General features: G+C 36.9%; 1 protein-coding gene across 1 annotated transcript in view; it reads left to right on the top strand.

Annotated features, from left to right (window-relative positions):
* Positions 1-15,580, top strand: part of ZDHHC15 (zinc finger DHHC-type palmitoyltransferase 15) — a 211,912-nt gene that overhangs the window by 152,482 nt on the left and 43,850 nt on the right. Inside the window, exons 6-10 of the mRNA XM_030305662.2 lie at positions 1,215-1,247; positions 2,003-2,123; positions 6,184-6,316; positions 8,018-8,144; positions 10,227-10,330. Of these exons, the coding sequence (XP_030161522.1) occupies positions 1,215-1,247; positions 2,003-2,123; positions 6,184-6,316; positions 8,018-8,144; positions 10,227-10,330 (518 nt within the window). The remainder of the gene's footprint in view (positions 1-1,214; positions 1,248-2,002; positions 2,124-6,183; positions 6,317-8,017; positions 8,145-10,226; positions 10,331-15,580) is intronic.

The raw sequence follows: 15,580 nt of genomic DNA, 5'->3' as shown, positions 1-15,580 counted from the left end.
TATGAACATGACTTATCACTGCAATATTAATCTTGTTCATTTGTCTGAGACAGTGTTTGTCAGTTTTCTCTAATGTAAGTTTACTCTTCCTCCCCCCTCCTTCCTTTACTCTTTGGAAGGACGTTACTATATATAGCCCACACTAAAGAACAGAGGAATTATGCCCCCCTCCTTAAAGGCAGAGTATATACATAAATTATTTGGAATTCTTCCAAATAATGTGAAGAAATCTCTGCATGGGAGATTTGTCTCTTCTCCCTTATATGTTTATTTATGATTCATATAAGTTTTTAGGCATGGATAATCACTTTATATTTTGGGTTGTACCTCAATTCTACTTTATTTTCTTACTCTAATTGCTCCAACTTTATAAAATCACATTTTTATGTTAATAAATATAATATTCATGTCCTTCTTCTTGGGTGTATGTTCCACCCACATTTCTCTTGCCCTTGATTCAAACAGGTGTGTCAAAATTTCAGCAATAGCCATTGTAAAACAAATGAATCATCAGAGTAGTAATTAGTAAAATTTCATTGTGCATACAACAAAAAGACGATTTACAAACCAGGAGCACTCAAACCAAAACATAAAATGAGACTGGGTACATCGTTATAAAACAGCTTATATAGTGGAAAACAAGGCCTGTTTAATCTTCACAGTGATTAGTTAAAATATTAGAATTTTCTTAAATGAAAGAGACTTGGTAAATCGTTACTTTATATCGACCTTAGAAAACAGCTTAAGTATTGCTGATGATTTCCAGAGACATAAGCAAGAAATGACCCAGGTCAAGTCAGTCTTACAAAATAAGCTAAATTAAGGTTTGTTTGTATGACTAAACTAGTTTTGTGTGCTCAGGAAAGTTTCAAGGATGGTCTCCATTTGTTTTTTTTTTTTTTTTATTTTAACAGACTGTAGCCATATGTATTCTTCTGTACTTTTATTAATCTGTATATTGAGAAAAATGAGGGGAGATACCTTAGACTTCTAGGCATGTAACTTGCTTCCAGCATAATTCTATAAACTGTTCTGATTGGCTCATCCTAGAAATAATTGATGTCCAAATAGTTTGGGAATAATGTATATTGGAAATCTAGGAATGAGTGTACTGGTACCATGTAAAAATACTAGTGAGATCTTGAGTTAAATTATGAGGTGTTACTTCATTTCTATAGGTCCACTTATCACACTGTACTTTGTTTCTTTTGTAGGTGTGTATTAAAAATGGACCATCATTGCCCTTGGTATGTCCTTTTGATTCATTCCTTTCCGCTGAAAGAGTAAGAGTTGCTTAAAATGCATAGTTTCCTAAGCATAGTTGTAACATGCTTATTTCTACAACCATAAATCACTGGGCTTTGTATTTGCATGGGGGGGGGGGAGGGGAGGCATGACATTTTTAAGCAAAAATAAATATACCACCAAAGGTATGGTGGTGAATTCATGGGCTCACAAAGCTCACAGTCTTTTGTCCATTAGCTTTAGTAATTGGGTGTAGTAATGAAATTGAGCACAAAAAGTTCCCTTCTTTGACATTATACAATTCAGTTCTGTTTTTAGCTATCTTGAAGTTTGAAATATTCTAGATTGTTAACTTCAGTAATTCTTCTCCAAATTTTGTATGTCTGACCTACAGAACCAGTCTGAACTGTCCAACTAAAAAGAGAACATGTCTCACTGTACTAAGTGTAGCTGCTGAGATTGTAATAGGTTTTCAGTATCCAAGATTCAAGTTTTCTTGTGTGTGTCAGGAACCAGTCTGGAACTATTAGGTAGGCCAGGTGTCTCTGTGCTTGTAAATGAAAGGAGAAACAAATGAAACATGAACTTGTTTTTCCAGTCTGTTCCTATTAAGGCACTTCTATTTATGTTGAGTTTCTACACAACACATAATGAAGCAGCAGGAGTTATGTATTTCCATTGCTTAGTTCACTTATGTATCAGTGTGTTCTCAATGGATCCTGATTTCAAATTAGTTTTTCTTTTTTTCTTTTTTCAGGGTTAATAATTGCATTGGATTTTCCAACTACAAATTCTTTCTTCAGTTTTTAGCTTATTCTGTTCTCTACTGCCTGTACATTGCTACAACAGTCTTCAACTATTTCATCAAATACTGGAGAGTAAGTTAAATAATCATGACAGGTCACCCCTAGAAAAAACACATACCTACTCCAATCTGTGACATTTTTTCAACTTTTCTTTTTACATTTTGAAATAGCTAATACTAAGGTAACCAGAAGGAAAGGCACCAAAAACAAGTTTCCCATGTTGAATATTCTGAGATTTAGGAGTTTGTTATTTAAGGATTCCACTTACACATTTCTGTCATACATGAGAAGCTTGTTAAGACCTTTAGGAACATAACCTCTTGACTCTCAGTGATGCATTACAATTTACTTATCTAGTCAAATTATAAAAATCCACTTATTACCAATTATAGATTTTTAAAATGTTGAAAAACTAATTTTGAATCTCTAGTTTCTGTAGTGATTTTTTTTTTATTTCATGTCAATGGACTCCAAAAGATATCCCTTCCCCACAACTCCAGTACAGCAGTGAAGATATCATAACCTCCCATGATGAGGGCTGTCCAAACTAAACCTAAATGGCAAAAGACAGATTTGGACAGAGCTACTAGTTATTACTTTAGGAGTTGCACAAGCGCATATATAAACAGGAATATCTCACCTCAGGTGAATAGGTAAAGCAGTGGGAAAGAATGTGAATCTTGTGACCAAAATCTAGTTCATAATAAACTGGAGAACAAAGGAGAAACACAAGGCAGTGAGAACTTAAATACCTGAGAATATTTAAATTATTAATTAAGGCTTTGATCCCTGCTAGTGTAGAAAATATAGTGTAGAAAATTATAGTGATATGTGCTTTCCATTCTCCCTTCAACTTGCTTAGTCAATACATATATTTAATAACTATAAGAATCAGGAATTATATAATGGATATCAAAATCTTCAACTCAGAGATACAAAAGTATAAGCAAAAATGAAATTTTCTCATAAATTTTCCCCAAATACAAAATATTTCACTATCTTGGCGGTTCTGGCTCCTTTCCACAGCACAGGATCTCTTCTCTATTGCTCAGGTTTTCATGACCTGTTTGGCATCCCATTTACACACTGAACTACTACTCTGAATGTAAAGAAAATCTGTATCCAATTCAGCAGGGAAAGTGTCAGCCTTGGTCTTCACTACAGACCTTACTTGGTCCTTAACACAATAGGCTACTATTTAAGAATTCATAACAAAGTAAACAATGTTGCATTTTATATATTTTGCCTTAACCCTCCAAGTCAATCAATAATCAAATACCACAATGCCCTCCAGGTGCTGTGTGCTTTTTTTTACTCTTGAAAGATAATATTTGGATATGAATTACCAGAAATATGTCAGTATTCACAATCACAAGATGAACATAGTCTTGTCCTTCTCCTAGTCCCTCATTTTTTTCTCTATAGTAGACTAGCTCATGCCTGACAGATGGGATGTAAGAAAACTTGTTTTGGCTTCTCCTAATAATGAAAAGTGAATTGACAATAGAGAGAAACGCTTCTTTGCAGTCTCTCCAGCCATAAAGCACTTTGGTGTGGTTTAGAGATGGCTTTCTCAGTTTAAATTGAGTCTTACCTTAAAATGAAAAGTAAACACTGCCATATATTTTAAAAACCATGTATCAAAGAGACTAGCAGTTCTAAGAACAGCAACCCCCATTTGTATACTTTGCCATTTTCAAAACACTTTAATATCTATTATCTCATCTTATCCTCACCACAACCTTGTAAAGTACACCAAACAAGAATTGTTAGTGTCATTTAAAAATGATAAAACTGAAGCTTATTGTTCTTAAGTGACTTGCTCAGGATCACCCAGCTTGTAAGTTTCAAAGTCAGGACTAGAAGCTGTCTCACGCTAAGTCCAATGATTTTAAACACTGTACCATATACTATTGCCCATTATGGTCCTGCTATGGAGAAGCTATAGCTCCTTTGAAATAAAGAATTCAGAAGACCATCAGAGCATATTTTTCCTATATATATTAACTTAAAGAGTAGCTACTTTATATGAAATTGATATTTGCCTTATGAAAAAAGTAGTAATATACACTTTCCACAGTGGGCCGTGAATCTCCTCACAGAGACTATGAATTATTTTAGAACCAAGATAGTAGTATTATTCTACCAATATTCCCCTGAACTGTTCTGGTGGTTACTGCTTTGAGTAATTTAGCTTGGTTATCTCCTGAGAAGGTAATTTTGAACATAGGACCATCAGCCTCTTCTAATGACAACAACAACAACAACAAAAAGGACTTTATCAAGGAATATCCTTTGGCAGAAAAAAGACAATTCTGCAAAAGTAATTAGGAGAGGAAAAGACTTCCAGCTCAGCCAACCAGGGTGTGAACTGACTCTATCAATCCCTCTTGCATAGACATTTCCTATTGCCCATTTAAACATGAAAGATTAGAAGTAAAATAAATGTAAGATTTAAAAACTTTAACAAATATACTCAAAAAGCAGAGATTATGAAAGCAAAAACCCAGCTAGGCCAAAACCACTACAAAACAACATATAAAATCTTTTCTATAAATTTAAAACAAAACAAACACAGGGGTACCTGGGTAGCTCAGTCTGTTAAACATCTGTCTCTTGGTTTCAGATCAGGTCATGATCTCATGTTTTGTGGGTTTGAGCCCCACTTCGGGCTTCACGCTGATAGTGCAGAGCCTGCTTGGGATTCTCTCTCCATCCCTCTCTCTCCCTCTCTGTCTCTCTCTCTTTCAAAAGAAAGAAAGAAGAAAAGAAAGAAAGAAAGAAAGAAAGAAAGAAAGAAAGAAAGAGAAAACTTAAAAACAAAAAACAAACACAAACCAATCAAATTCAGTTTGCATGCTTGGGTCAAGATTTTGTGGAAGGAACATTTCAGAAAGGAGCTTCAGATAAAATTGCCTGAAGGTTTAAGTCCTTGAGGTATCCATTTCCTGGGGTGCTCTGCCCCCATGCAAATTTCACTCAGACCACTGCTCAGCTTAAAAAACCTGACTGATTGACTTCCCCTTATCTTCATCCTTCACATATATGCACTCTGAAAGATCCTTAACATTTCCTTACATCAAAATGAATAAAAATCTTCTTTATGAGAAGAAAAAAAATCTTTGCTATGTCAATTTGCCAAGTGTTTTCAAGTCTTAATTTTTCCTTCCAAACTGAAGTAGAACCAGATCCTAATGTTACGGTCCACTTCAATCAAGTATCACCTTTAACTTTATTACTCAAGAGCATTTGGGAAATACTTTATTGCAATTCATCATGCCAAAACAATGATCACAAGTTCTCTCAACTGCCCACTCCAAAATTGAAAATGTTTTCTAAGGTTCTCTTCAAAAGACAAAATTTATACACCGTGCATGCTATAAAACTTTAGAAAATTTATTCTGGTCTAGGACTGCATGTAAAAAAAGAAAATAAGATGTCACAGATAACTATAAAAGTCATTAGCTACCTACTTTTACAATTGCCTGTCAAATCCTCTTTGATTTTAATGTTTAAAGAGCTATTTCACAGGATGTGATATACCAGCATATTCTATTTCAGCTATAAAAAAGAACAACACAAAATTTACAGTAGCTTTTAAATCAGGTTATAACTTATAGGTAGAATATTTTAAAATTCTACCTATATGTCTTAACTTGTTTTCAACACACATATGTTGTGACATTTTCAACACACATATATTCAAGGAAACATGACATATAAAGTATTTCAGAATAACCCATCTTGAGACAAGAGGATGACCTCAAGATCATCTCTGACCAAATGATTCATAATTTGCAAACTAAATGTAGTACAAGCTTTAAGAGATTGCATGCCAATTATGACCTGAGTATATCCTTTTTTTACACTGCTCTAATTGCTGCATTATATACTCTATTTTACACTGAACTTAATCAAGGATCCATTTTAGGCTATAATTTTTAGGCTGGAAGCATATCTATAATGTGGTATGGTCATCAACAGAAAGAACTCATAAAAATTTTATAAAATCTATTTTTTAATTGCAGCTAGACACTTTATACATATGATAAAAGTGCTAACATATATAAAAACTAGTTAAACCTGAAAAGTTTAATCTTTTGTTTCTATTTACTTATTATTTCTTTTCTAGGGGGAATTGCCCAGTGTTCGCTCAAAGTTCCATGTTCTTTTTCTCCTCTTTGTGGCCTGCATGTTTTTTGTCAGCCTTGTGATTCTCTTTGGTTACCATTGTTGGCTTGTCAGCAGAAACAAAACCACCTTAGGTAAGACTGGATATTAAGACTAGGGAAAAAACACATTAATGTATATCATAGTAGCCTGTAGATTATTTGCAAGGAAAAGAAAAAGTTCCAGTGAGGCATTTTAGTTTTAGTGACGTTCCTTTGCCTCTAAACTGAGACAGATGTAAACATGTTTTGCCAAACTGGAGAGCCATAGTGACGTGCAAAATTTCTAAAAGGTGTTCACCTGAGGAAGTGAAGAAAAAAAAAACAGTACAGAAAGGAACACCAGAAGGGGGAGGTGAAGGTTAATAAAGATAGAATAATCTAAATTATTGAGTGCATCCAAAGACGGAGTCTTGAGACGCACCTGGGTGGCTCAGTCGGTTGAATGTCCGACTTTGGCTCAGGTCATGATCTCGCGGTCTGTGAGTTCAAGCCCCGCATCTGGCTCTGTGCTGCCAGCTCGGCGCCTAGAGTCTGCTTCCGGTTCTGTGTCTCCCTCTCTCTCTGCCCCTCCCCCGCTCATGCCCTGTCTCTCTATCGCTGTCAAAAATAAATAAACATTTTTAAAAATTTTAAAAAAAGAGTCTTGAGAAAGAATTCAAACCAACAAATCATTGGATATCTACAATCATCAAGGAGCTGTGGAGGACTGGGAATGAGATAAATACACTGAACAAGTGAGTTTCTAGAAAATTAGTGCAAGAAATGAACATTTTTTCTGTTACTCTATTCTTTCATCTGTTATTTGGAGAATTGTGTTTCTGATGGATTCCAGTGCAACAATTTTGTTTCATCTATAGTGAAACAAATATTTACATTGTATACAAATTAATGCATGAGGAATAAGGAGAAAGTATCCAAATGTTGAATGTTTAGCTAAGATATATTTGAGGAAAGTTTAGTACAAAAGCCACTTTACATTTGGAACCCATTTACCAATAATGCTAACAGCTAAGAAAGTATTTACACTCCTTTTCTAAACCAAATATCTAGCACTTACTTGCTAGGGTGGTATGTCAGTTCATTTGGCTTAGACATAACTGCAAAGTAGGAAAGTACTAAAAGCTTCAGGATAACAAAAGAACAAATGGGAAATGGCTAGATGCAGCCAGTCCAACAGTGAAAGTGTTTGCTTAATGGAATAAATGTGTGTCTAAAACTAATGTGTACTAACATGGTCCAATTCCTCAGTCTTTGAGGTGATTATAGTTCACCCACTGACATTTTTTCTTGAGTAAAACTCAGTTTCTTGCATTGCAGGTTTCAGTGTAAACATCATTTCTGAAATGTTTCCAAATCAAATCAGTGTCATTACCATCTCTTCATGCATCATTACTTTAGTCCCAGTTCTAAAGAGGGAGACCATTTGGCTGCTGTTGCCATTTAGATTCAAATAAAGTACTATTAAATTTGTCCTTTCACTCCTTACATCCAGCAGCACAAAATATGTAGTACTGCCATCGCTGATTAATTATTTCTACCATTATGTGTTTCTTCTGCCTTTTTTTTCAAAGAGTACCAATTATTTGTATTTAATAACAAAATTACTTTTATTATGTGATTAAAGTGGTTTTTACTAAGTAATTTAGCAATAACTAAGCATGAGAGGCCTATATTACCACAACAAAAAGATAGTGTAGAATCAAGTAACATTCATGGTGTACTATAAAATCATGTTTGTCCTGACATTTGTTCCTTTATTGCTTTCTTCCTCTTCAACTTCCTATCTTGCCCTAGAGGCCTTCTGTACTCCAGTGTTTACAAGTGGCCCAGAGAAAAATGGGTTCAACCTTGGCTTCATCAAAAATATCCAGCAGGTGTTTGGAGATAACAAGAAGTTCTGGTTAATACCTATTGGGTCTAGGTAAGTAATTATTACCACTAAAAGAAGCTGAGGCTGAACCATGCCTTGAAGTAGCCAAATTCAATTTTAATTGTGGTATGCAATCAGTCATAAGTCCAATGAAAAATCTATTCCCCAAGTTTTTTATTCCTAGATTAGTAAAGAGAAATTAGGAAGTGAAGGTATGATAAATAGACATTCTCATGTTTTGAAGTAGTGTAAACTGATACCACTCCTTTATAAATGAATTTGGTGATATATATCAAAAATCACAAGAATCCCCATGTCCATTGTCAAGTAATTCCACTTCTAAAATTCTATCCTAAAAACAAACTAGGCACAAAAATGTTCATCACAGCATTATTTCCAGCCAATAATTAGTAAACATCTAAACTAAAAATGCAACAATATGCTGTATATATCCCCACTGACTGGAATTTTATGTAGTCAAAAGTACGACTATGTTAAGACTATGACACAATTAAGAGAAATGCTCACTATGTTTTAAGTGAAAAATGTAGAATACAACTGATTTTTACTCTGAATAAAAATATGTACAGATATACACATAAGAAAAACATAGGAGACATATAACCTAAAAATACTATAAGTGGAAAAATGGAAAGGGCAGTAATCTAATATTTTTCTTGTCTCCATTTTCATATTTTGGGGTGAAATGTCTGTATTACTTTTATGAAGGTAATTAAAATGAAAAGCAGGAACAAAGATTGATGTAGAAATTGTAGGTAATTCTTAGAGCTGAAGCAGGAATGAAAGGAAAGCAGTGAATGGAAGACAAGCTTGTGTCCCCTGAGTGACTTTGTGAACCACATTGAACTAACACCAAGTGAACTGTCTCTGTAGCAAAGCTTATTTATACTGTCTTGAAGCTCTCTTTAGATCCATTCCTCAGAGAGGGATACATCTGTCTATTCACTTATTTGAGGAAACTTTGTTGGAACAGGGTGATAATTAAGGAAAATTTTCTTTTTCCCTTTACTCATTGCTCTGATACTTCCTCTGTACTAGTCATTGTTTTACAGGCTCATTTATTTAAGATCTGTGGTATATCCTACTATACTGGCTATAAAGCATAAGACAAAACTATGTTGGTGGGTAAGGTTGATTAATAATTGTCACCAGCAATTATTTTCACTCCACTAACACACATACCCACACAAATACACACACCCTATCACTACATCAAAGGGAGGTCTAAAATGAGTCTTTCCTGGAATAGAAAATCAAAAGCCAAAATCAAAGCCAATTCACTTATAATCAGTATACTTACATCCTCTGCAGAGAGCTATCAATAGAATCTATCAACTTTCAGTTAACCACAATTAAGAACAGGAGAAAAGGCGTAAGTAATATAAAATGAGTAATCCAAGAGTCACTCAGATATAAATTTGCAACACATTGAGATATATATATATAATCAAATGTTCAAACTGTAGCCCACTATATTCAGGACCAACTTAGTTCCTTCCAATGCATCCCAACTGTTAGTGGCCAGAGATTAACCAAGGAGATGGCCCTAGGTTGCCATAGATATCTACAAGTGGATCCCACATGCAGGTAATTGCCCCCAGAATCTGCACTCCTAGAGATGCCACACTCTGGCTGTTTCCCACAGTTCCTAATAACCTTTCTACCATACAAGCCAAATAACAGGGCATTCAGACATTACTATTTATCAGCAGTTCACAGCAGCTGATCTCCACTATATCAGTGGTTCTGAATCTGCTAATTTTTGTTGAAAATTTAGAACCCAAGCAATAAGATAATGAGATATAAATTGGGATAATCATATGAAGCTTGCTATATGTTCATTTTGCCATAACTGGGCATTGTGGGAAACAAGTTAAACAGTTACTTACTAACCAAAACAGTTGACACTGATGCAGACAAACAAGATATAGAAATTGAGAGCAATACAGCAACTAAATGATGCTATTGTAAACCCCTATGCCACCATGGCTTTAGCCAATAAGATAAATGGTTTAAATCTTTCTAAGAACACCCTCCTGTTTCTAGGAGGGCTATAACATTCATGAAAAGTCTATGTCAGCTGCGAGAGCTCACTCTTCCTTTCCCCAATAGCCCTGGTGATGGACACTCCTTCCCTATGAGATCTATGAATGAGTCACAGAACCCACTGCTAGCAAATGAAGAGCCCTGGGAAGAAAATGAGGATGAAATCCAAGGTAAGTAGGCTCAGAAGGAAGTCTTTTCTCCACCTAGCAGACCAAACACTAATAAAACCATGTTAACGCAACCAATGTAGTGTAGTCAGAAAATAGTGTCCAAAAAGATTATATAAACATGTCAACTGCATAAGTGGATAGAGAAGGAAAAGTATGGCCAGATTTGTTTAGCACATGTAGATGGTTTAGGTTGGATTAGATGCAAGCCTGGAAGCTTTCTTACCAGGTTTGTGATACCATGATTTATAACCAATGAGATAAGTCAAGAAACATAATAAACAGCGCTGTGTATATTTGTAAGCAATCCTGCCAGTTGGCCACTCATGGTAATTTGCTTGAGTTAATTTAACCAGTGGGCATCAGCTCACCTTTCTCTACCATAATTTGTTCATACTGGTTAAATTTTCTTTAAAATCTCATTCCCATTCTCCTTTAGACTGGTTTACATACACAAAGAAATAAAAGATGTATACGTGGGCAAGCCTACACATGCATGTAGTCTACTTTTATAAAAGGCAGAGCAGCAAAGAAAAAATGAGGAAGTAGAACTTTGTCCTCCCACCTTTCTCCCACCATATTTTTTGGGTCATAATGAGATTTGTGTGTGTGTGAAAAGCTGAGGTTAAATTCTCATGTCACATACCCGTATCATCACCTGTTCTTTGTCTCCTCATGATGTTATGCTTACTACTGTGCCTGCAGTATCTGTTTATGTTGCCAATACCAGGCATCAGAGAGTAATATTTAATGGCTAGTCCCAATAATTCAATAGCTGAGAAAAATTTTGAGTTAAAATTATAATACTTGTCAGAAATTGGGGTAAATAAGGCTGATGAGGACATGGAAAGGCAATGAGATGAGGAGCAGAGATGGGAAACATGCCTTTCTAAAAGTTTATAGTTAGACTATCTAGTCCCAGGGTCTCTACCTGGAAGTCTGGTTTTATTTATTTATTTTTTCAATATATGAAGTTTATTGTCAAATTGGTTTCCATACACCACCCAGTGCCCAGGTACCAGCCTGCCCCAGAAAAAGCGCAATTGTGTAGCAGCAGTGTTTCAGGGATTATGGTAAATCACAGCACACATCTGGTGACAGGTTTCACAGCCCCTTACTGTCCTTGTTCCAATACCATCAAATGTGGCTGTTTTCAGGGGTCCTCTGGGACCTTTGCCTGTGGGGAGGCTGCACAGCCTCTACCAAATGTCCTCTCAGCAGTGGAACCTCCTTTCCCTGTGTGGCTCAAGGACCCCTCAGATCTCACTTTCTGCTCCTGCAGACTTGCCTTCCCACCAGAGCTCCACCAGGTATCGAGATGTGGAATTTCAGATTCTATGCTCCCCTGTTTACAGTCTTAATGGTATTTAAACTCTCTCCTTCTCTTGTTAAGTCCCTTATGGGTGTTTCCACTCTTTCTCTTTCTCTCCAGCTGCTTTTCAGGGAGTGCTTTTCCTGTACTCTTCCCCCTGATTCCATCCTCTCTCCACAAGCAAAAAAAGCTCCCTACCCTCCATGGCTTCTCTCTCCCCCAGTTTACCTCTCCACGCCATGTACTTGGCGAGTTCTGTGGTTCGAGTTGTGCAGATTGTTGTGTTAATACTGAGATCAATTTTCTAGGTGTGCTAGATGGTTTGGTGTGGATCTAGCTTCACTTCAGGGATGAGAGAAGCAAAAAGCTTCCATGCTGCTCTGCCATATTGGCCCCTATCCATCTCTGATTTTTATTAGAGCTTGTTTTTTTTTAAACAAAACTAAAAGTTCTTACTACTTTTTTTTTGAGGGGGGGCAGAGGGAGAGGGAGAGAGAGAATCTTAAGCAGACTCTACGCCCAGCACAGAGCCTGACATGGGCTCAGTCTCACAACTGTGAGATCACGACCTGAGCTGAAATCAAGAATTGGATACTTAACCAACTGGGCCATCCAGGTGCACCAAGTTCTTACTACTTGTAACTGCTGTAACTAAAAGTCTGTTCAAAAAGAGTGATAGTTGGAGCTAAGATGGCAGCATAGTAGGAGAACCCTAGGGTTGTCTTATCCCAGGAACATAACTGGATAGCTATCAAATCATTCTAAATACCCCATAAATCAACCTGAAGACTGACAGAACAAACTGCACAACTTAATGGAGAGAAGTCACATCAAAGAAGGTAGGAAGTGCAGAAATGTGTTTTGAGGGAGAAACACATTTCTCTGCAGGTGCTGCAGAGGGGAGAGACTGATGGCCACAGAGAAAGAGCAGAGAAAGAGGAACACACAGAGTAGTGCATAAGAACACGTTCACAAAGTCATTGTCTGGGAAAATGAGAGGGGTTGAGTTTCATGAGTTCTTGTAACCACTGGGGCTTAAAGACAAACTAGAGTTTGTCTTTTAAAGGTTTTTTTTTCAGGTTGGTGGGCTTAGCTAGAATAGAGCCTTGAGGGCCCTACACTGCTCTTGGAGAGAAGGTAGGCAAACAACCTAGAGGCAGATGGTATGGAAATAGTTATCTGAAGAATACCTGTGGCACACAGAGGAGAATTGTTTGCTCTTCTTGAAGTGCATTCTTTAGAGGTGGCATTCACAGAGATGCCTCTCCAGGGACAAAGGAGCCTGTGGATGCCATTTCCCTCTCCCATCCCTTGGCATAAGTGCAGAGCCACCTGAAGTAAGCAGCTCAACCCTGACACTGGCTGCCTAACCCGGTTATACCAATTCCCACACCCTGCACTCTGGCATGACTGCCCTTGTGGGTCAAACCTGCCTCAGTTCCAGCATAGTGAGAAACTTTCCTAGAAGACCAGTGAGAGACCCCTGCTCACACCACATCCCTATCCCTAAAACCTGGACTTTTAAAGGTCACCAGTCTTGCTGGGAGAGAGCCCAGAGGGCACTGAGCTGCTCCTGGAGGGAAGGCAGGCAAAGAACCCAGAGGCAGACAGTGTGCTTTCCTGAGAGCAGTGGGGCATGAAGACTCCTATCTGGGGACAAAGAGGCTGGCTGGTACCATTTCCCCCCTTGCCCCTCAGCCTAAACACAGAGCCACATGTGGTAAACAGCAGAGCACCAATAGTGGTTGCTTGATCTGCTTATTCTAAGTCCCACACCCTGTGCTCTGAAAGTACTGCCCCACTCAATCTAGTCTGCTCCAGTCTTAGAACAATGCCCCCGCCCCCCAGCACATCTCCTAACTACAGAGTTCTACAGGGCTTCAGTTCTAGTGTAAGTAGTATCAGGTCTCATTTCACAAGCAGACCAGTGTACACCTAGTTAAAACTCACCACATTCTGGCCAGGTACCAAATTGTGACCACTTCCAGCAAGAAGAGACTCTGTAGAAGACTGGCTTGAAGGACAGAATAGCCAAAACCCAGCAGCAGAGTGTACGCAGCACACAGCAGACATTCCCTGAAGTGCCAGGCCCTGGACACTCTATGACCTCTTCTTTATAAAGCAATTACTCTCAGGAGCAGGAAACGTATTGGGCTCTTCTAACAACAGAAGAAGACAGAGCCTTAGACAAAATGCAAAGAGAGGAATTCATCCCAAATGAAAGAATAAGATAAGGTCACAACCAGAGATCTAAGAAAAACAGATAAATAACATGCCTGATGGAGAATTTAAAGCAACAATTATAAGGATACACACTGGGCTTGAGAAAAGAATTGAAGATTCAGGGAGCTCCATAATGCAGAGATAAAACAGTTAAAAAACAGTAAAATATGAAAAATGCAGTAACTGAGATTAGAATCAGACTTGATGCAATGAACATAAGGATGGAAGTAGCAGAGGAATGAATAAGTGATATAGAAGATAAAATAAAGGAAAATAACGAAGCTGAACAAAAGGGAGAAAGAAGACTTATGCAACACAAGGATAGACTTCATGAACTCAGTGACTCTACCAAATGTAAAAACATTCATATTATAGGAGTCTCAGAAGAAGAGAGAGAAAGAAGAAGAAAAGACGGAAAAAGAAGAGAGAAGAGAGAGAAAAGGGTTCAGAAATTTTTATTTGAAGAAATTATAGATGAAAACCTCCCTAATCTGGGGAAGGAAACAGACATTGAAATTGAGGAGGCACAGAGAACTCCTGTCAAAATCACCTAAAGCAGGCCAACAACAACACATATAGTAATTAAACTTGCAAAATACACTGATAAAGAAAAAAAACTTAAAAGCAGCAAAACAAAATAAGTCATTTACTTACAAGGGAAGACCCATAAGGCTAGCTGGATATTTCTCAACAGAAAGGTGGCAAGCCAAGACGGGAGTGGTAGGATATATTCAAAATTCTGAATGGGGGAAATCTGCAGCCAAGAATACTCTATCCAGCAATCCTATCATTCAGAATAGAGGAGAAATAAAGACTTTCCCAGAAAAACAAAAACTAAAGGAGTTCATGATCATTAAACCAGCCCTGCAAGAAATATTAAAGGGTACTCTTTGAGTGGAAAGGAAAGACCAGAAGTGACAAAGATAGGGAAGGGACAGAGAAAATCTTCAGAAACAATAAAAAAACAAGTAATAACATGGCAGTAAATACCTACGTATCAATACTTACTCTGATTATAAATGGACTAAAAACCTTAATCAAAAATAGGATGTCAGGATGGATGAAAAAACGAACCCACCTATAAGCTACCTACAAGAGACTCATTTTAGACCGAAGGACACTTGCATATTGAAAATGAGGGAATGGAGAAACATTTATCATGGAAATGAACATCAAAAGAAAGTTGGAGTAACAATATTCATATTGAACAAACTAGATTTTTTAAAAAAGACTATAACAAGTGATGACGAAGGGCACTATATAATAATAACTGGGACAGTTCAACAAGAGTATACAACAATTGTAAATATCTATACACCTAACATGAAAACACTCAAATGTATAAAACAGTTAATAACAAACATAAAGAAACTAATTCATAATAATACCATAATAGTAGGGGACGTTAACACCCCACTTACATTAATGGACAGAGCATCTGTACAGAAAAGAAACCAGGAAACAATGGCTATGAATGGCACACTGGATCTGATGGACTTAACAGATATATTCAGAACATTCCATCTTAAACAACAGAATACACATTCTTCTCAAGTGTACATATGACATCTTCCAGAATAGATCACTTATTAGGCTTCAACAAGTACAAAAGGATTGAGATCATACCATGCATATTTTCTGACCATAACACTATGAAACTTCAAGTTAACCACAAGAAAAGACCTGGAAATACCACAAATATATGGAGGTTAAACAAC

The sequence above is a fragment of the Lynx canadensis genome, chromosome X (assembly GCF_007474595.2).
Source record: "Lynx canadensis isolate LIC74 chromosome X, mLynCan4.pri.v2, whole genome shotgun sequence".
Taxonomy (NCBI): domain Eukaryota; kingdom Metazoa; phylum Chordata; class Mammalia; order Carnivora; family Felidae; genus Lynx; species Lynx canadensis.
Note: the sequence above shows the minus strand (reverse complement) of the source record. Positions and strands in the feature narration are given on the sequence as shown.